Here is a 17,721-nt window from a genome sequence, read left to right on the forward strand (position 1 = left end):
ATGAATTACTTATCGATTTTTTTAAAAAATTGGTTATTATAAAAAAATTCTACAATACCCATTCTCAAATATTTTAATACCTTTTATTAATTTTATTTTTCGAATTTTTTATACCTTTTATTTCATTAAAAAATAAGATAAAAATTTAAAAATAACACAATTCACATTAAAACATTAATTAATATAATAATATTAAATAATTAACCATTAAATATAATAATTAATTATTTAAAAAAATTTAGACAAACATTACTATTATTTTAAGAAAATAGTTAACTTTGCAGCAAAATCCGAAAGAAACTTTCCTGCAGAATTACCTGCGGATTCTGTATAATAGTTTGGTTTTAATAAAATAGATATCTGTAGAAAAATTCGCAGGAAACTTTCCTGCGGAGTCTGCATTATTGTTTCGTTTACTGTTTGTAATATACAAACCGCAGCAAAATCCGCAAGTAATCCTGCGGAATTTTCTACCAATTCTGGATCCGTAGGAAAATTTATTTTGTTTAAGAAAGTCCCAGGAAAATCCGCAGGTAAACCTGCGGAATACTTTCCGCAGCAAATTCCGCAGGTAATACGTGTATTTCTAGTAGTGGATGAAAACTTGATTCTTGAACTTACTAATATATGATGTTTCGAGACAAATACATTTACTTTCCCTTGGGGAGAATCAACATTAACATTCTTCCTAAAGCAGTTACGGCTTCCTTTGTTGCTTGGATTCCTAAGACGGATAATTCGAAAGGCATTGATGAGTTATGACCTGTTTATCTTGCGGGTTGTTTGTATTGTCTCATTTTTAAGCTTTTGTTGGCAATATTCAAAGTGGTTATTAAGAAGTTAGTTTCTCCTTCTCAAACGACATTCATTGAAGGGAGGCAAATGGTGGATGGAGTTTTGGTTTTAAATGAGATGTTGGATTATGCTAAAATGTTCAAGGAGTGTTTAGTGGTGAAGTTGGACATCAAAAAGGCTTATGATTATGACTTGGGATAACTTACATTACATTCTTTATAGAATGGGTTTTCGTTTTAAGTGGTTGTTTTTGTTGGAAGCGACCGTTTTTTCTAGCTCTTTGTAGATTTTAGTGAATGGTAATCATACGGGTGATTCCATGGCATCTAAAGGGCTTAGACAATGGGATCTATTATCGTCATTTTTATCCTTTTTAGTGGCGAAGGGGTTGGCGGGGTTGATAAGGAATGCGTGTGTGTTTGGGAGTTTTAGAGGTTTTCATTTCAATGATCTTATTCACATTGAAATGTTACAATTTGCTGATGATTCGATGCTTATTCGTGATGGCTCTTGGTTAAATTTATGGTACATTAAAGCAAGTCTTTGAGGTTTTGAGTTGGCATCTAGTTCATGTACTAGTTTGACCAAGAGTAATATCTACAGTCTGAACTTTAAGTAGACTTTTCTTAATGCCACTTCCGATTTTTTGACTTGTGAAGTCAGAAAATTGTCGTTTCTTTTTCTTGGTATTCAAGTAGGGGCCAATCATAGAAACAAAGCTACTTGGTCTTTAGTGATTGCTAAATTGAAGAATATGCTCTCTTCATGGAGGGGAAATAACATTTCTTCGGGTGGGAAGCTGGTAACGCTTTTGAATTCTAATCTTAACAACATTCCCAACTTTATTTTGCCCTTTAACAAAGTGCCTTTATGTATTTTGGAGGAGATTCTGAGTATTAAAAGAAATTTTTATGGGGGATTGTTGATGGTAAGAGAAACATGTGTTGGGTTAGTTGGGATAACGTGTGTTTTTCTAAAGATGAGTGTAGTTTGGGGGGTTAAAAGTTTGGTGGATCTTAACCTTCCTTTGATGAGAAAGTGGGGATGGCAATTTTTTTGGATAAGGAAGCTTTATGGTCGAATATTATTAATTTTTGATATGGGAGTTCTTTCGTAAATCTTCTTGGAGGAGAGGTTCACCATAATGTTTTAAAATCATCGCTTTGGTCGAGGGATGTGGTAGAGGTGTGCAATCTTCGGGTTGGAGAGTAAGCTTGGTTCCACACTAGCATTTCTTGTAAAATAGGAAATGGGGTGGAGATTATTTTTTGGGATCATTGTTGGTTGGGCCCGAGGCCTTTGAATGGGCTTTTTCCTCATGTCAATGAGGTTTGTGTTTCTCGTGAGAGTAAAGTGGGGCCGAAGGGGTTTTGGTTGGATGGTTTTGGCATTGGGATGTGGGGGTGGTTGATTTTCATCTTTCCAAGGACCATAAGGAGGAATGGTTGGATTTGTTATCTATGTTACGAGACTTTCATCCTTATGTGACGGAGTTGGATAAAGTGGTGTCGTGGAGGGATGTGGATGGCTTTTTAGTGAAGAATAGTTATAAGCGGATTTATGAGTTAAAAGCTCATAATTTGGTGGCAGTTTATAGGTGTCTTCTTAAGTTAGGAGAGGTTTGGAAAGCGCGTGTTCCGAGTCATGTAAAACTTTTTAGTTGGAGGTTGTTGTTGAATAGTCTTCCTACCAAACGTGAGCTTTGTTTGAGAGGTGTGTCTATTCCTTTAATGAATAAATTGTGTTCTTTATGTGCTTCTTTTTTTCTTGCAGTTTTTCTGGTTCGGTGTGACAGGCAGTGTTCCGTTGGTTGGGGGTGGTGATGGTTGAGGCTTTTGAGGTTGGTGGCGTTTGGTGGACGCTTTATTTCCGATTGACTTTTTGTTGAAGCTTAAAGGTTTTGTTGTTTCATTTTTCCTTCTTTTTATTCTTTTCTTTGGTTGCTTGTTAGTTGGAGTTTGTGGTTAATCCAAAAGTTTAGATGCGTGACGATACTGTCTTTCATTAAGAATTTTGGTTGGGATTAATGGAAGCAAGAAGAAAGTTTAATAGTTCTAAAGCTAAAAAAGTAAATCAAAGGGCAAGGATGATGTATTTTATGGGGGCTGAAAATAGCATAGTGGAGCATGAAGCTTGTTAGTTGGAGTTTTTGGTTGTCAAGGTTTGTTTTTCCTTCAGATTCTTTTTTGACACTATTTGTAAAAGTGTTATTCCTATTTCAATACATTTAGCCCATGAAAATAGAATATCTCTTGCACATGCTATTTTAGATAGTAATTATATGGATTTGAGTTTACTTAAGAACATCATTACAAAATATGCAACAACAGGCATGAAAAAACTAGGGTTAATTATGCCAGGGGTCCCTACAAAAACGCGACCCTGCACTTTTAGTCCCTGTAAAAAATTTCTTAGGAAAATGGTCCCTGTAAAATTAGACGTCACGTAATGTTGTCCCTCTCGTTAGTTTTCACTAACGGAGGGTGACGTGGCTGGCCAGGTGTATGTTTTCATTTGACACGTTGGAGCCCCATTATAATTATGCAGAAAACCCTAATTGTCCCCTCTCATTGCCTTATTCTCCCCTCTCACCCATTTATCGTCTTCTTCCTTCTTCATTGTTCCAAGCAATATTCTTCTTCATCTTTCTGCTTCGTCTTCTTCAGCTTTGCGTGAAATCCATGGCGTCTTCTTCAAATAGAGGCAACTCGATTTCAGCAGTTCATTCAACAAGTGTGAGCAATCGTAGATGGAGAATGTGTGCCTGCAATGTTCGTATGACATCGTATCGCTGCAAGAACGGTCGTAATTGAGGAAGACTTTTCTAGAGATGTCCCTTTTGGCAAAGCGATGAAACGTGCAACCTCTTCGAATGGGATGATGATATGGAACCAGGGCATAACATAAAGGAGAGTTTAAATGAAGAATGGACAAATGACTCAACTAAGACAAGAGAGATGCAATCTGTTGAAGCCTTGAAGGAGTTATATGAGTCAGCAATGAAGAAGAATGTTGAATTGCAGATCCAACAGAAGGCAGAGGGATTTTATGGAAAGATGAAGACAATTTGCTTAGCAATTTTGTTCATGGTTAATTTGTATTTGTTACTAAAATGTAAATGTTAAGGATCTTGTGTTAATGGTTAAATGTATTTGTTCATGTGCAATTTTAAGTTTAGCAAAACTTGGGTCATGTGTAATGTTCAATTTTAAGTTTTCTGTAATGTACAATTTTAAGTTTCTGAAATTGAATGCAATGTTGTGGATTGGGTTTAATAATTGTTTGTTACTCATGTTGTTGTTTTAAAAACTACAAGTTGACAGGTTCCATACTCAGCTATAATCCTGTTGGCAATGTTACAATTTGTATGATATAATCCTGTTGGATATGGGTAACATCTAACTTGACATGTTCCATAGTGACCTATCTTTTATGACCTATAAATTGACTGATATAATTTGCTTACAGCAGCAAGTGTATTCCATAATATATAATGCATTGTAATTGTTTTCCATAACAGTAAGACATAGTATAATTAGTAACCTCTAATTTGATTACAGCACAGAATATATAAGTAATTGTATTCCATAACATATTCATGCATTGTAATTAGCACATGTTTGCAGCATATTAAGCTGACTTGAGTTAAACAAAATAAATGTCTCAAAAGATGGTAAATAACCATAACAAGCAGCACCATAACAAACAAAGCAGTTGATTACAAAAAAAGGTTTCCAAAAACAACAAAAACAACATGAGTCACTGAGTTAAGCCTTTGTAGATGGCATCCCATTTCTTCATCTTGGGGACACCACTTGTTGAATCCTCTGTTGCTTCATCCTCCTCAACGATCACCAATGGGTCATCTGGTTTTTTCCCTGGCCCTAGAATATCCTTTGTCTTGAGGCTCCTGAGTCTATCACTTTGCCTTTTTGCCACATCCAAATCACTTTTACTTTTTTTTGCTTTGGGTTGCACTTGTGCTGAAGATGTTGTAGGTGGTTTAGGAGGAACCTGTCCAACAGATGATGCACCTGCATGTTGTTTGAATGGTTTGTTCTTTGGCTTTTTAGGAGCTGGGCCAAAGAAAATTTTGGGTCCATCCCTGGCCTTTGTAGCAGTAGTTGCAGTAGATGGTCCAGAATCCTTGGTTGTAGCAAGTGGTTCTTTATCCTTTGTTGGCTGAGCATCTTTTTTCTTTATGGGTGAAGAATCCACACTCAAAGGCCTAATGTCCAAAATATCATCCCAATCCAGCAAGGCCTCTAGTGTTTCAGCATCCCATTCATAATACTTATCAACAGGTGAGGAGTTTGATGGTTGTGTTGTACCACTTGTTCCAGACCTGGCATTTTTTGAAGCTTTGCCCTTAGCCTTATGCTGCAAGAAAACAAAGTAGTTAAGTGATTGATTCAGATAAGTAAATAATACAGTTAAGTGAATTTGAATACCTCTTTTTTTGCTCCCACATTGGCTTGGGCAGTTTGACTGGCCTGTGTAGGCACATCCTCAGTAGTAGTCACATTATTAGTTGGAACTTCTTCATTTTGCACAGTGTTTGCTGGACCCTCTTCAATTGGTACATTTGTTGGGACACCTATGGCAACAATTTGCTTGTTTTTATTGCAAGTCCTTTTGTTGTGACCTAGTTCAAAACAAACTTTGCATCTATGACTAGTATTAGTTCTCTGCCATTTATTCTGATTAACCTCATCAGCTTCTCTCCTACGTAGCTTTTTGGGCCTCCCTGCACCACGTTTGTACAGTGGTGGAAACATATCAGGTTGAGTTGTTTTGGGCCATTTGTTCTGGCCATTCAAAGGGGTGATGACTTCATTATAGCATGCCTCAAAGGGGTGATGACTTCATTACAGTCCCACCTTCGTATCTAATCTCTGGGTCTTTCACAAAACAACCTTTTACATAAAACACTACTTTAAACGTAATCATTTCCTGACCAATACATTTTAGTAACAGTTTTAGGTTGACTTCAGATAAAGTATAAACTAAAGAGAAGTGAATATAATACGAAACCCTAACAATTCTAAATTGGGAGAAGTGCGTTTACCTGGGTCCACGAAGATGGAGACAGCAACGATTGTGAGGGACCACGAGGAGACAAGAACCGGAGCGAGGGACCACGCAGAGGATAGAATAAGAAGCACTAAGAAGCTGGGACCACCAATGGAGAACAAAAACCACGCGCAGCTAGGGTTAGAGGTTGGGGAAGAACGAGAGTGAGAATTTGACTTTTGTTTTCTGAAGATGTGTATGTGATACACTTAAGTTCAAGTTAATCTCCTTTTCCAGTGTGGCAATTTTAATTTTTCTTTTTTTCCATGTCAACAATGCCACGTCACACTCCGTTAGTGAAAACTAACGGGAGGGACAATATTACGTGACGTCTAATTTTGCAGGGACCTTTTTTCTAAGAAAATTTTTAGAGGGACTAAAAGTGCAGGGTCCCTTATTTATAGGGACTAAAAACGTATTTAACCCAAAAAACTATTTGGTCTCCGTTTCAATGGGTTCAAATATGGGATTTTGAGAGGTTTCTTTCTCTTAATCCACGCCCTTATAAAATAGGACATGGTTTATCAATGGTGGTTACATGGGGTGGAGTTACAGTATTAAAAAATAAACACTTGAAAAGGACTTGGATTGTGCAGGATTTTTGAAATGGGTTTGTGTGGCAACCATACGACAATTCACCATCTGCTGAGGTTTATAATGAAAGAGATATGTGGAAATGTTTTAATCCTTATTTAGATGAAAAGTTACTGTCGTTTGCGCAGTGTTTGAAGGCATGTGAGTTGGTTGGTGTAAAACCCAAATTCTACCCAAAGCATTTAGGCAAGAAAATATCAGAGTATTTAAAATTTCATACAACACAATTAGGATGTTACACTAAGTAACCAAACAAACACCTTGAAAACAAACAGACATCACCGATGCCAAAAGCATACACACCTGCCAATAACATGATACATAACACACGGAAGATATGAACATATATAAATACGTATAGCTCTCACTCTCAAAGAGGAGTTTTCCTAAATAAAGTGTTTATGATACACAATGGCACGTTATCACATATACATGTTCAAAAGAGTCATATACAAATAAATAACAACAGACTCCCGACTCCCCGGTGTTACGTATCAGAGCAACCGACAAGACCAACTGGAGAACTACCTCTTCCAAAAGACTCCCAAAGCGGCTAATCTGCAGGATGCCACTCAAGCATCAAATCAGCAGAAGGGTGAGAATATAATTCATAATGAAAGCATGACAATTATAGTAATGCCAACAAGTATCATCAAGAATCATACAACAAAGTAATCCACTCATTCAACCACAATCAATATATAAGTAATGTGACACATGAATGATAACATAAATTATACAGACCGACAATGATGAATGAGACTAGACTATGCATATGCATGTGGTACCAAATCCGGAGTAAAACTCCTCCTTGTCATTATGACAAATACACCTTTGCCGAGCATTATGCTGGGACTTCTTTCCCTCAGGAAAATACACCTTTGTCGAGCAGTAAGCTACGACTAAATGTCATCGAGCATTTAGCCCCCACTGATGACCTCTTGCCACTCGGGCAAATACACCTTTTTACCGAGCATTAAGCCACCACTGGTAATAATTGCCAATTCAGGCCACCTGTTAATAGCATTCCGCCATTAACGTATTGAAATGTTATGTTGTGCAAATATATGACTCTATTACACGACAACAACATCGTCAACAATATAACACGGTCACATACCCACGTTACACCGTTTATATTCTATCCAAAAGGATACATCACCAATTAATAACATCGTTATCAATTACATCACACCATAATTACCGCACGGGCATTAATAAGCACACAACACACATTCACCGTCAAAACATACTAGCCACATCGGCATAAATGATCGCATAATTGCATCACATCAATTAATATTGGCCATTGGCCCACAACTCCATCAATACATCATCAACAAGTTGTAATAACAACAATTCAACAATGATAATACACCATTCTCATAACAACAATTACTTGCCATAAGGCCACACATCATGTTAATAACAAACAACCAAACATTGTCACATATTAAGAATGAACATTCATTAATACATAACACATATGAACATGATCTCATGTTATCGACAACTAATCACATACCTCGTACCAATACGACAACATTCACATAACACATCATCATGATTTATCATGCACTAGTTCACAAAACCATTTATGAAAATCAACCAACCACTACTACATCCCACATCATTAACAATTACAACCAAGCACTATGATTATTTACCAATCATATCGCGCATATAAACAATTATGTGTTTTCATCAACAACACCTCATAACTAATTAATAACAAGCTAACCAAGCCTATACTATCATATAGAACATACAACTAGCTTCCTAACACTTCGAACGGCGTACGAAACGGAGCTACGGATCAAAAGTTAAAAGGATCCAAAGTTTGGGAAAAACAGAAAATGCTGTTGTCCGCTTTAGCTCCGCTCAGCGGACCTTCGCAGAGATTTTCTGCAAAAGAAACTCCGCTTAGCGGACCTGCGTAAACCCAGAAAAAACCAGAATGAACCAGAACGGTTCCAAGCCCCTCATACTCACCAAAACCACTCCTAAACATCATTATAACACCAATACAACACATACAAACCATAGAAACAACCTAACATCAAACTTTTCATGGTTGATTCATCAATCTATCTCAAAACCTAACATTTTATCCAAACTCAATCAAGCCATAGAAATGGAAAACAAACATAATCAATCACCATAACACAACAAGGATATCATTTAATCATCATACAATCATTCTCAAACAAACTTAGATCAAACAAAGACCACACAAGAAAATTGTGGAAATTGGAACAAGAAGAACAAGAACAAGAACAAAACTATAAGAATCATACATCCAAGATAAATTAGATTCACCCCCTTACCTTGCTATTGTGACGATCGGCAATCGATTCGGTTGAGAATCCTCCACTTTCTCTTGTTTTTCCCCTTTGCTCTTCTTCTTCCTCTCTTCTCTTCTTTCTTTCCTTTTTCTTTCCATCCTTTTTCCTTTCTCACAAATATCTCTTTCTTATAAAGAAAATATTTATCCCGCGGAAATGACTAAAATGCCCCTACGCTCAAATATCGTTCAAACGCCCCCAAAACGCGGAGTATTACCTTAATAATATTTCTAGTACCAAAAATATGAAAACCTTCAATTAAATATTAGTCCGCCATCCCGAACTAATACCGACTGAAACGACTCCAAAAACGGTAAAATTCCAATAGATGTCACAAACATCAAAATTAAGCATATACTTATTTTCCGGGCGTTACAGTTGGTATTGGATGTAGAGAGAAGTATTTACCACATCGTGTCGCTATGCAATTTGGTGTGGAAGCAATTGACATTTCTGATAATGTTGCCTCTAAATACTATGATTGGAGGAAGCAATTGAAATCAAGCGGGGAAAGAGATAACAAGGGAGTAAAGTTTGAGAAAGATCAAATGGAAGAATGTTCGGATGATGAAGTAAGTTAAAATGGTAAGACTTTGTCAAGTCATGAAATTGGTGATTTCACATCATCAAATGTGGGTGAATATGGTGAAACTAATATTCAAAGCTGTGATAGAAATGGTGAAAAGGTGCGCAGTACTGTTAATCCTAATAGTACTCTTTGGTTGGTTTGCAATAAAAAAATAACTTTGGTTTTTTCCCTAATAGAACAATTTTTTCCCTAATAACTTTGGTGTGCAGTACTTGTTTTTGCTAATTTCGTATAATGGTTTACAACAATTTATTTGGTATTCACTTTGTATGATGCATACTGTGATTATGATAGTTGTGACTTGATCTATCGATCATATGTAGCCAATGAAGAACCTGTTCATGATAAAGCATTTCAATTTCCTATTAATTAATGAAATGGCATAAATTAACGATGGTGTAAATTGATGGGGAGTGAATCTACACTAGGTTTATGAATTTATGAATATATGGTTATTAAAAAAGATTTTCATTCAAGTATTAAATTAAATATTGGATTTGGTTTTGATTTTCATCATGCACTCTTCAATATAATACCTTACATATCTTTAGATCACAGTGCAATGTTCGTCGTTAAATTCAGTATCATTCATGTATTAGAATCATTAATAATCAACATCTATCTAATACATTCATTTAATCAATCATAATTTCACTCTCAGCTCTCGAGAGACCCTCGTTTTGCATTTATCTCCTTCAGAAATATAATTTACATTATTCACCATCTTGCATAATCGAGACTCTTATAAAACACTCCCTATATTCAACACTTACAGCATCTGTTTAGTTTTCACTATTAAAAATTATAGATTTCATAACTTTCACTTCGACCATTGCGAAAACCGTAGTAAAATAAAAACAAGTTATATTTTATCACCGTTGAAAAATATGACTGTGGTGAAATATTGTGTGTTTCTTTTTTTCAATTTTAAGATTAAAATTAACATTTTATCAAGGTCATCACTACTACAAAATATACGTTCGATAACACAATTTTACTACATCCGTTGTAACAACTGTAAAAATAACTAATTTTTACACGCATGAATTTTTTAATATTTTATTAAAATACATTTCATCACAGTCTTTAATAAAAACCGTTGTGATAGACAAAATGTTACTTGCTTCCATTCCCAACACCAACAATTTTTTCCTATTTTCATTATAAATAGGGTTTGTCCTTATACTCTTATAAATATAATAAAATTAAAATACTTATTACCATGATTATTACTAAAAGCCATTGTAAGTAGTACTTAAATTTTAGGCAAAATATTGATTTGGATCCCTTAACTATATTCTTGGGTTCATACGGGTCCCTCAATTTTTTTCGTACCACTTTTGTTCCTTAACTTTCAAAATGTTTCATTTTAGCCCTTTTGTCTAATTAGCGATAGAAAAAACTTTGAAATCGGTCGCTAAATCTGCTTCTAATTAGTCAAAAAGGACTAAAATGAGACGTTTTAAAAGTTAAGGGATCAATGCGACACTAAAATAAATTATGGGACCAATTTGAACCCAAGGGTATTATTAAGGGACCAAAATGAATATCTTACCTAAATTTTATGTCACTCTCAAAACATAAATCTAACATCTCTCTCGTCCACATTCAGGGAACTCATCCTCATAAGCTTATTTAAACTAAAAGGTAATCAAGTTTGTACGCTTTATCATTCTTCTTCTCTTTATAAGTTTTCTTCCATGTTATTCATACGCTTTCTACCATTTTCTCAAAACAAAACCCTAACATCTCTCTCGTCCACATGTAGTAAACTCATCCTCTTAAGCTTCTTCAAATTAAAAGGTAATCAAGTTCATATGCTTCATATTTCTTCTTCTTCTTCTTCTTAAGATTTCTTCCAAGTTGTCCATATTTGTCCATGTATGACACTAGTTCTTATAGAGAGTTTTTTAATTGGGCATGATTTTCTTATTTTTTGGATTATCTGTACTTGGGCTATGTTTCCGTTCATGTTAATATGTTGTTAATGTCATGCTAGTTTATGTTTCCAAATCAAGTTAGCATTCTGAAAGCTGTTTATAATATTTCAAAATTGAGTTTATCACATGCAAATTACTTGTTTCACTATCCCTTCACTGAATATGCATTCATTTAAATTAATTTATAAAATAATAATTTGAAAAATTAAATCATATTTGAAAATCAGCTTAGATCAATAAATGTTTTTAAATCTACATGCATCTCGTAATTCATCTATCGTTCTTTAACACATATAACTTGGTTCAATGTCCCAAACTCTTCAAAGCAACGATACATTCTCTTATAATTATATTGCAAAACATCAAATTTCTTGCTAATAAACTAGCAGAGAATGAATTGTAGCTTTGAAAATTCTGGAGCATTGAGCCAAATTCAATGTGTAAAGTTGCAAGAGATGAATTACGAGATGCATGTAATTTAAAAAATGGTGGTTCGCTTAAGTTGTTTTTCTAGAATAATTTAATGTTTTAGATTATTATCTTCTACATCAATTTTAATGGTTGTAAATGCTTAGTGAAGTGTAGTAAAAGACATCAATTTTAGTTTCAACAAGTGTAGGTGTGTTAAAGATGCTCTTGTTCCATATAAATTTAATAAACAAGAAAATATTTCGTTTTGTACGTTTTTTTGAGGTTAAAGATTACAAGATGTAAGTGTTATTACATGGTGCTGCCTTCAGTCATCTTCCCCTTAAAGTGAACCATGTAAAGTTTTTTAAAATGAATAAATCTTTTAAGTTGGAAAAGAAGAAAAATGTCGTGGTTCCACCTGTTTTTTTTCTTATTCTATCAAGGACTCCTGTCATATATACTTGTTATGGTAGAGATTTGTTTGGTCCTCCATATTTTATGCTTTAGAGCCTTGGTATTAAATTTGGTTTCCAATCCAATGATGGATGGATTCAAGCTTTAGGCATCGGATTTTGGTTTAAGCCATCCTTACAAAATCGACTTGTAAGTTAAAAGGTATCACTCTATATAAACTATTTCAAGGCTCTATTTCTAACCAATGTGAGACTTAGAATTTTTCAAAATATACCCCTTCACGGCCAACATTATTTTTGGACTTGGTGAGTGGAATAAATAGTGGGTGGCCCATAGTCTGATCGATGGGCTCTGATACCATATTAGAGTTTGGCCTAGCTCCTCCTTACAAAATAGGCTTATAAGTTGAGGGGTGCAACTCTATATAATCTAATTCAAGGCAATATATCTAACCAATGTGGGACATGGGTTTTTCCCTATACAACCCTTCACGCCTAATACTCTTTTGAATTTTGTGCGTGGATATAATTGATGGATGAACCATGATCTGATCAATAGACTTTTATACCATATTAGAGTTTGGCCTAACTCATTCCTATAAAACTGTCTTATAAGGTGAGGGGTGTCACTCTGTAAAAACTCTTTTAAAGTTCTATCTCCAACCAATGTGGAACTTTGGACTTTTCCCAATACACTCTATCAAGCCCAATACTCTTGTTGGACTTGGTGCGTAGATATAAAAGATGGGAGGCCCATAGTATGATCGTTAGGCTTTGATGCAATAGTAGAGTCTACTTAGTCTATTCGCAACATGGACCACTTATTATTTTTGCATTTAGTTATCATCATCAAAATAATATCAATCATTTAGGAATATCAGAGCTTTCTCGATTACTTAATTAGTAAAATAGGGTTCCATAATCTTTAAAACATTAGACTATTAGTTGATTTGTTGGAATATTGCATACATTTCCCAAAGCATCCACAACAAACTTGTTGGATTTGGTCAACGATGGCACCTTTACATATGGGATTGAAGATGTAATTTATGGGAACAAGACATGCATTTGACTCCAAATATGTGTCCAATACTCGGTTATATCAAGTCATATGGAACAAACATTGTTCCATGGTCCACATGATAACATTGGTATCCTCTTTCCTCAGCCCAACATGTTTTCCTACATTGGAATAATTTTTTTTTTCAATATTCAACTCAACATCATATATGTTTGTCACCTTTTGCTCTACATTTGCTTTATTCATTTTACCATTTTTGCTTTTACCTCTCTCGGTATATTTTAAGTGTAGTTTATACATATTGGAGTGTCAATGCAGTTAGCAATGATAAATATGGTTTTGTGCCTCCAATATTCTAGAGAGTGTGAATCCTCACCTATATCAAAGCAAGAGTTTAATTAACATTGCTTGGTATGAAGTCTATTGTTCAAGGGAAAAGTTTGAGCACGCCCAAATTCAAATTGCTATAATTAGTTTCCCTAACTTAATATTATAAAAATTAACTCTGAAATTTTAAAATTTATCTTATTTTTAATTCATTTTTGTCTTTTCATTATTCATCCTTCTTTATCTTTTTCTTTCTTTTGATGTTTGACTCAAATTTAATATTTTTACTTTCAAATTTTATATTTTAATTTTTTTTGTCATTTTATTCTCAATCCATCTTTATCTTTTTCTTATTTTATGCTTAACTCCAAATTTAAAATGTTTAAAATTAATTTTTTAATTATGAAATTTATCTTAATTTTGTTTCCCTTTTTGTCTTTCATTCATCTTCCATCTTTATCTCTTCCTAATTTTATGCTTGACTCAAAATTTGTATATATTTGTAACTTCTTCTTCTTTTCTATTATATCATTTTTATTCCAAAAAAATTAATTTTAATCCAATATTAAAATTTTAAAATTCATTTTAATTTTAATTATTTTGTCTTTTTATTATTCATCCATTTGTATCTCTTTTTTTTGGTTTAATTACAACTTTGGCCCCCTTATTTTGTCTTTTTCTTGATTTTGACCTTCCATTTTAAAAACCATTATTTTAGTCCCCTTTTGAATTTTCTGTTGAAAAAGAGACTAAAATATGGCTTAAAATTGCAGAAAAAACCAGAATAGAGGGATGAAAATTGCACAAAACACTTAATAAGGGGACTAAAATAGTGATTTATAAAATGGAGGGATCAAAATCAAGAAAAAGATAAAACATGGGAACTAAAGTTGCAATTAAACCTTTTTTTATGTTCGACTCTAATTTTAAAGTTTTTATTCTTAAATTTTAAAATTTATTCTAATTTTTATTTATATTTTTATGTCTTTTCATTCTTTATCACTTTTTGATTTTATGTTTAACCCTAAATTAAAACTATTTTAAAATAATTTTAAAATTATAAATGTTTTCTTAATTTTAATAATTTTTTTCTTTTCATTCTTCATTCCTTTTTATCTCTTCCTTATTTTATGGTTGACTCAAATTTAAAATATTAATAATTAATTCATAAATTTTAAAATTTATCTTTTTTGCCTTTTCATTATTTATCTTTCTTTATCTATTTATTTTCTTTTTATGTTTGGCTCCAAATTTAATATTTTAACTTTAAAATATTTAAATTTATTCTAATTTTATTTTATTTTTCTTTTAATTCTTCATCTTTTTATGTTTTTTTTATTTTATGTTCAACTCCTAATTTAAAATGTTTAAAACTAATTCTAAAATTGTGAAGTTTATCTTAATTTTGTCTTTTCATTAATCATCCATCTTTATCTCTTTTTTTTATTTATTTTATGTTTAACTCCAAATTTAAAATGTTTAAAAATAATTCTAAAATTCTGAGTTTTTCTTAATTTTTTTTTGTCTTTTCATTCTTTATCCATCTCTATCTCTTCCTTATTTTATGTTTGACTCCATAATGTTACTTAAATAAGATAAACATAAATTCATATTTTTCTTCTATCTTACTTAACTTTATGTTTTATGTTTGTATCTCTTCCTTAATTTATTTTTGATATTTATTATATAATCAATATATTGAAATTACTTAATTTATTTTTTTGAATTTATTATATAATCAATGTATTTGAACTACGCATGTATAGATAAAATATATTAACAAATTTATATAATAAATTTTATTTTATAATAAAGATGGAAGGGAATATTAGAAAATGATATGAGTTAAATAAAAATAATAAATTTTTTATTTTATTTTAGACATAACTTGGATATGCTTGCTCAACAGCATGTACTAATTAATTGAGTTGGGAAAAATTTGAATACTATATTTTTTTCAAAAGAAAAAAGAATATATACTAACAGTATTAAATATTTTTACACTATCAACCAATGATAGACATGTATTTAAGTAAAACACGTTTTTAATTTTAAATTATATGGCGTGACAAGTAAAAAAAATTAATTGATTGTATGTATAATGTTGGTTTACACTGTTTATGCATTATCTTCAAACTCTTCTTTTAAGACTTAAAACAATATTTTTCTTTAAATGCTTTAATGATTTTAATAACTAGGATGATTAATCACTTAAATAATATTTAAATAGGACATTAAATCAAAATAAAAATAAAATAATAAGTCGCTTAGTTGTTACGACATAAAGTTAACAGTCATCTCTGCTTATAAATTAAGGAGCCTTTTGATAGAAATCATAATCAAAACTCAATTGAAAAACCAAAGTTAGACTTATCGAAATTAAGATGTCAAGCCAGAAAACTGTCGGTGTAATGTTGGTCTTATGCATGGTGATGACGACAACATTACATGCAAGTGAAATGGATGATGTATCATGTTCAGAGGCAATTTTATCTCTATGGCCATGTCTACCTTTTCTGGAAGGTTCTCTTCCACCAACACCGTCTGCTGACTGTTGCACTGGAGCTACAAATTTGTTCAATAAGGCAAACACAACTCCTATTAAGAGAAAAGTCTGCCAGTGTCTCAAAGATGCTTCTGCTAAATTTGGAGTTAAACCAGACAGGGCTGCACAACTTCCACAACTTTGTCACATTCAATTGCCTTTTCCAATTAGTCCTTCTCCTGATTGTAGCAAGTATGTTTCTCTTCCTCTATTCCTATTAATTCATACACACTAAAATATTTTGTTTTTCTATAATATTATTACTATTACTATTCTAATTTATTTATTTTAAAAATCTCCAGGATTGAATGATTCTACATTAGGATTAGATCGTGAATAAGACTTGAAGAACTACATGGAGGAGTTTTTATTTTGTTAATCTTTCTATAATGGAGAGTTAGATTATATCAATAAGCCGTCTGAAAAAGTTGATGTCTTTTAGTGAAATTTATAAATGGAAAATAAAGTCATATTTTTATTATCTATTTTTTATTTTTAAAGGGTTATTGCTTGATGGTTGGTAAGTAGAAAGTGCGTTACTTAGGGAAACAAATTATGACAACTTTTGTAAGTAAAATAAAATAATATATTTATTCAAACTAAAGATTAAATAAAATACTCAAACGCAGAGTTTAAGTCAACTTTTTGCATAAGTTCTACCGTAAGTAGTTCTTTCCTACCACTTTGTTGACTTTTTTGGGCAACAGTTTTATTCAAAATTATAATCCTTCATAAATTTTTTTTGATGAGGACATAATTATCAAGGATGATAAAGAATCAATTTAAAGACTAAGAGGATCAATGACAAAAGCATATGCCAAAAAAAGATAAGAAAATATAATATAAATTGTGAATATTATCATAGAAAAAAGATCAATGTTAGAAGATTTGGAAGAGAAAATGATCATTTGTATAATTCCATCACACGAAGAAAAGGTTTTTTCTTTTACTTTCTAACCTAAATTGTGATTAAGTTTGCATCGGATGTTGGTGTCCTTTCTTTTCAATTTTTTGTTTTATTTCTTCTTTTCTTTTTTTTTTTTGACTTTCTATATTTAAAGAAAGACAAGAATTCTATGTGCAAGTCCATATATGTGAAAAAAATAATAAAAAATGTTGATTTTTAGTAAAATATTTCTTTTTGAGAATAGTGAGTTAAACTCATCTTTGGTTTTGGATTGAACCAACATTGTTCTTATCAAGAATTCACAATTTTAGTGACTATACTTCTATTAGGTTTATCTCCTTTTGCGATTAGAAGAGTGACATCTCCCATGTGCAAAATTTTCATCCATTTTTTATTTTCGTTGTCTCTTGTTATAAAATTTACCAATACATCTATTTGCCAATGAAACACCTTAGAGAAGTAGAAGCTTCTCCCTCACTTGTCTCAACCCCGTTTCTACTAGCAAGCGGTTAGAAAAACAAACGAGTTTCGACCATGTTTCACACACATATCACATGTTAGGGAAAAACATTATACAAAAACCTGATCGGACGGACCGTCCAGCTCTGATACCACTATGTAACACTCTAAACCCCGAAACTTTATGTTTTATGTTTGTAGTAGTTTTAAGGATTGATGTTGTTATTTTGATTGTGATTGAATGTTATATTTCGTCAAGATAATAATAGTTTTTTTTGGTTTAATATTATATGTTGTTGTGA

General features: G+C 32.5%; 1 protein-coding gene across 1 annotated transcript; it reads left to right on the forward strand.

The window, feature by feature from the left end:
- The first annotated feature begins 15,861 nt into the window (after positions 1 to 15,861).
- Positions 15,862 to 16,538, forward strand: LOC131656685 (non-specific lipid-transfer protein A-like). Its single transcript, XM_058926328.1, has 2 exons — positions 15,862 to 16,245; positions 16,356 to 16,538. The coding sequence occupies exons 1-2, from the start codon at positions 15,893 to 15,895 to the stop codon at positions 16,363 to 16,365; spliced, it is 363 nt and encodes a 120-aa protein (XP_058782311.1). The 5' UTR covers positions 15,862 to 15,892; the 3' UTR covers positions 16,366 to 16,538.
- The last annotated feature ends 1,183 nt before the right edge of the window (positions 16,539 to 17,721 follow it).

The sequence above is a fragment of the Vicia villosa genome, linkage group LG3, assembly GCF_029867415.1.
Source record: "Vicia villosa cultivar HV-30 ecotype Madison, WI linkage group LG3, Vvil1.0, whole genome shotgun sequence".
Lineage (NCBI taxonomy): Eukaryota > Viridiplantae > Streptophyta > Magnoliopsida > Fabales > Fabaceae > Vicia > Vicia villosa.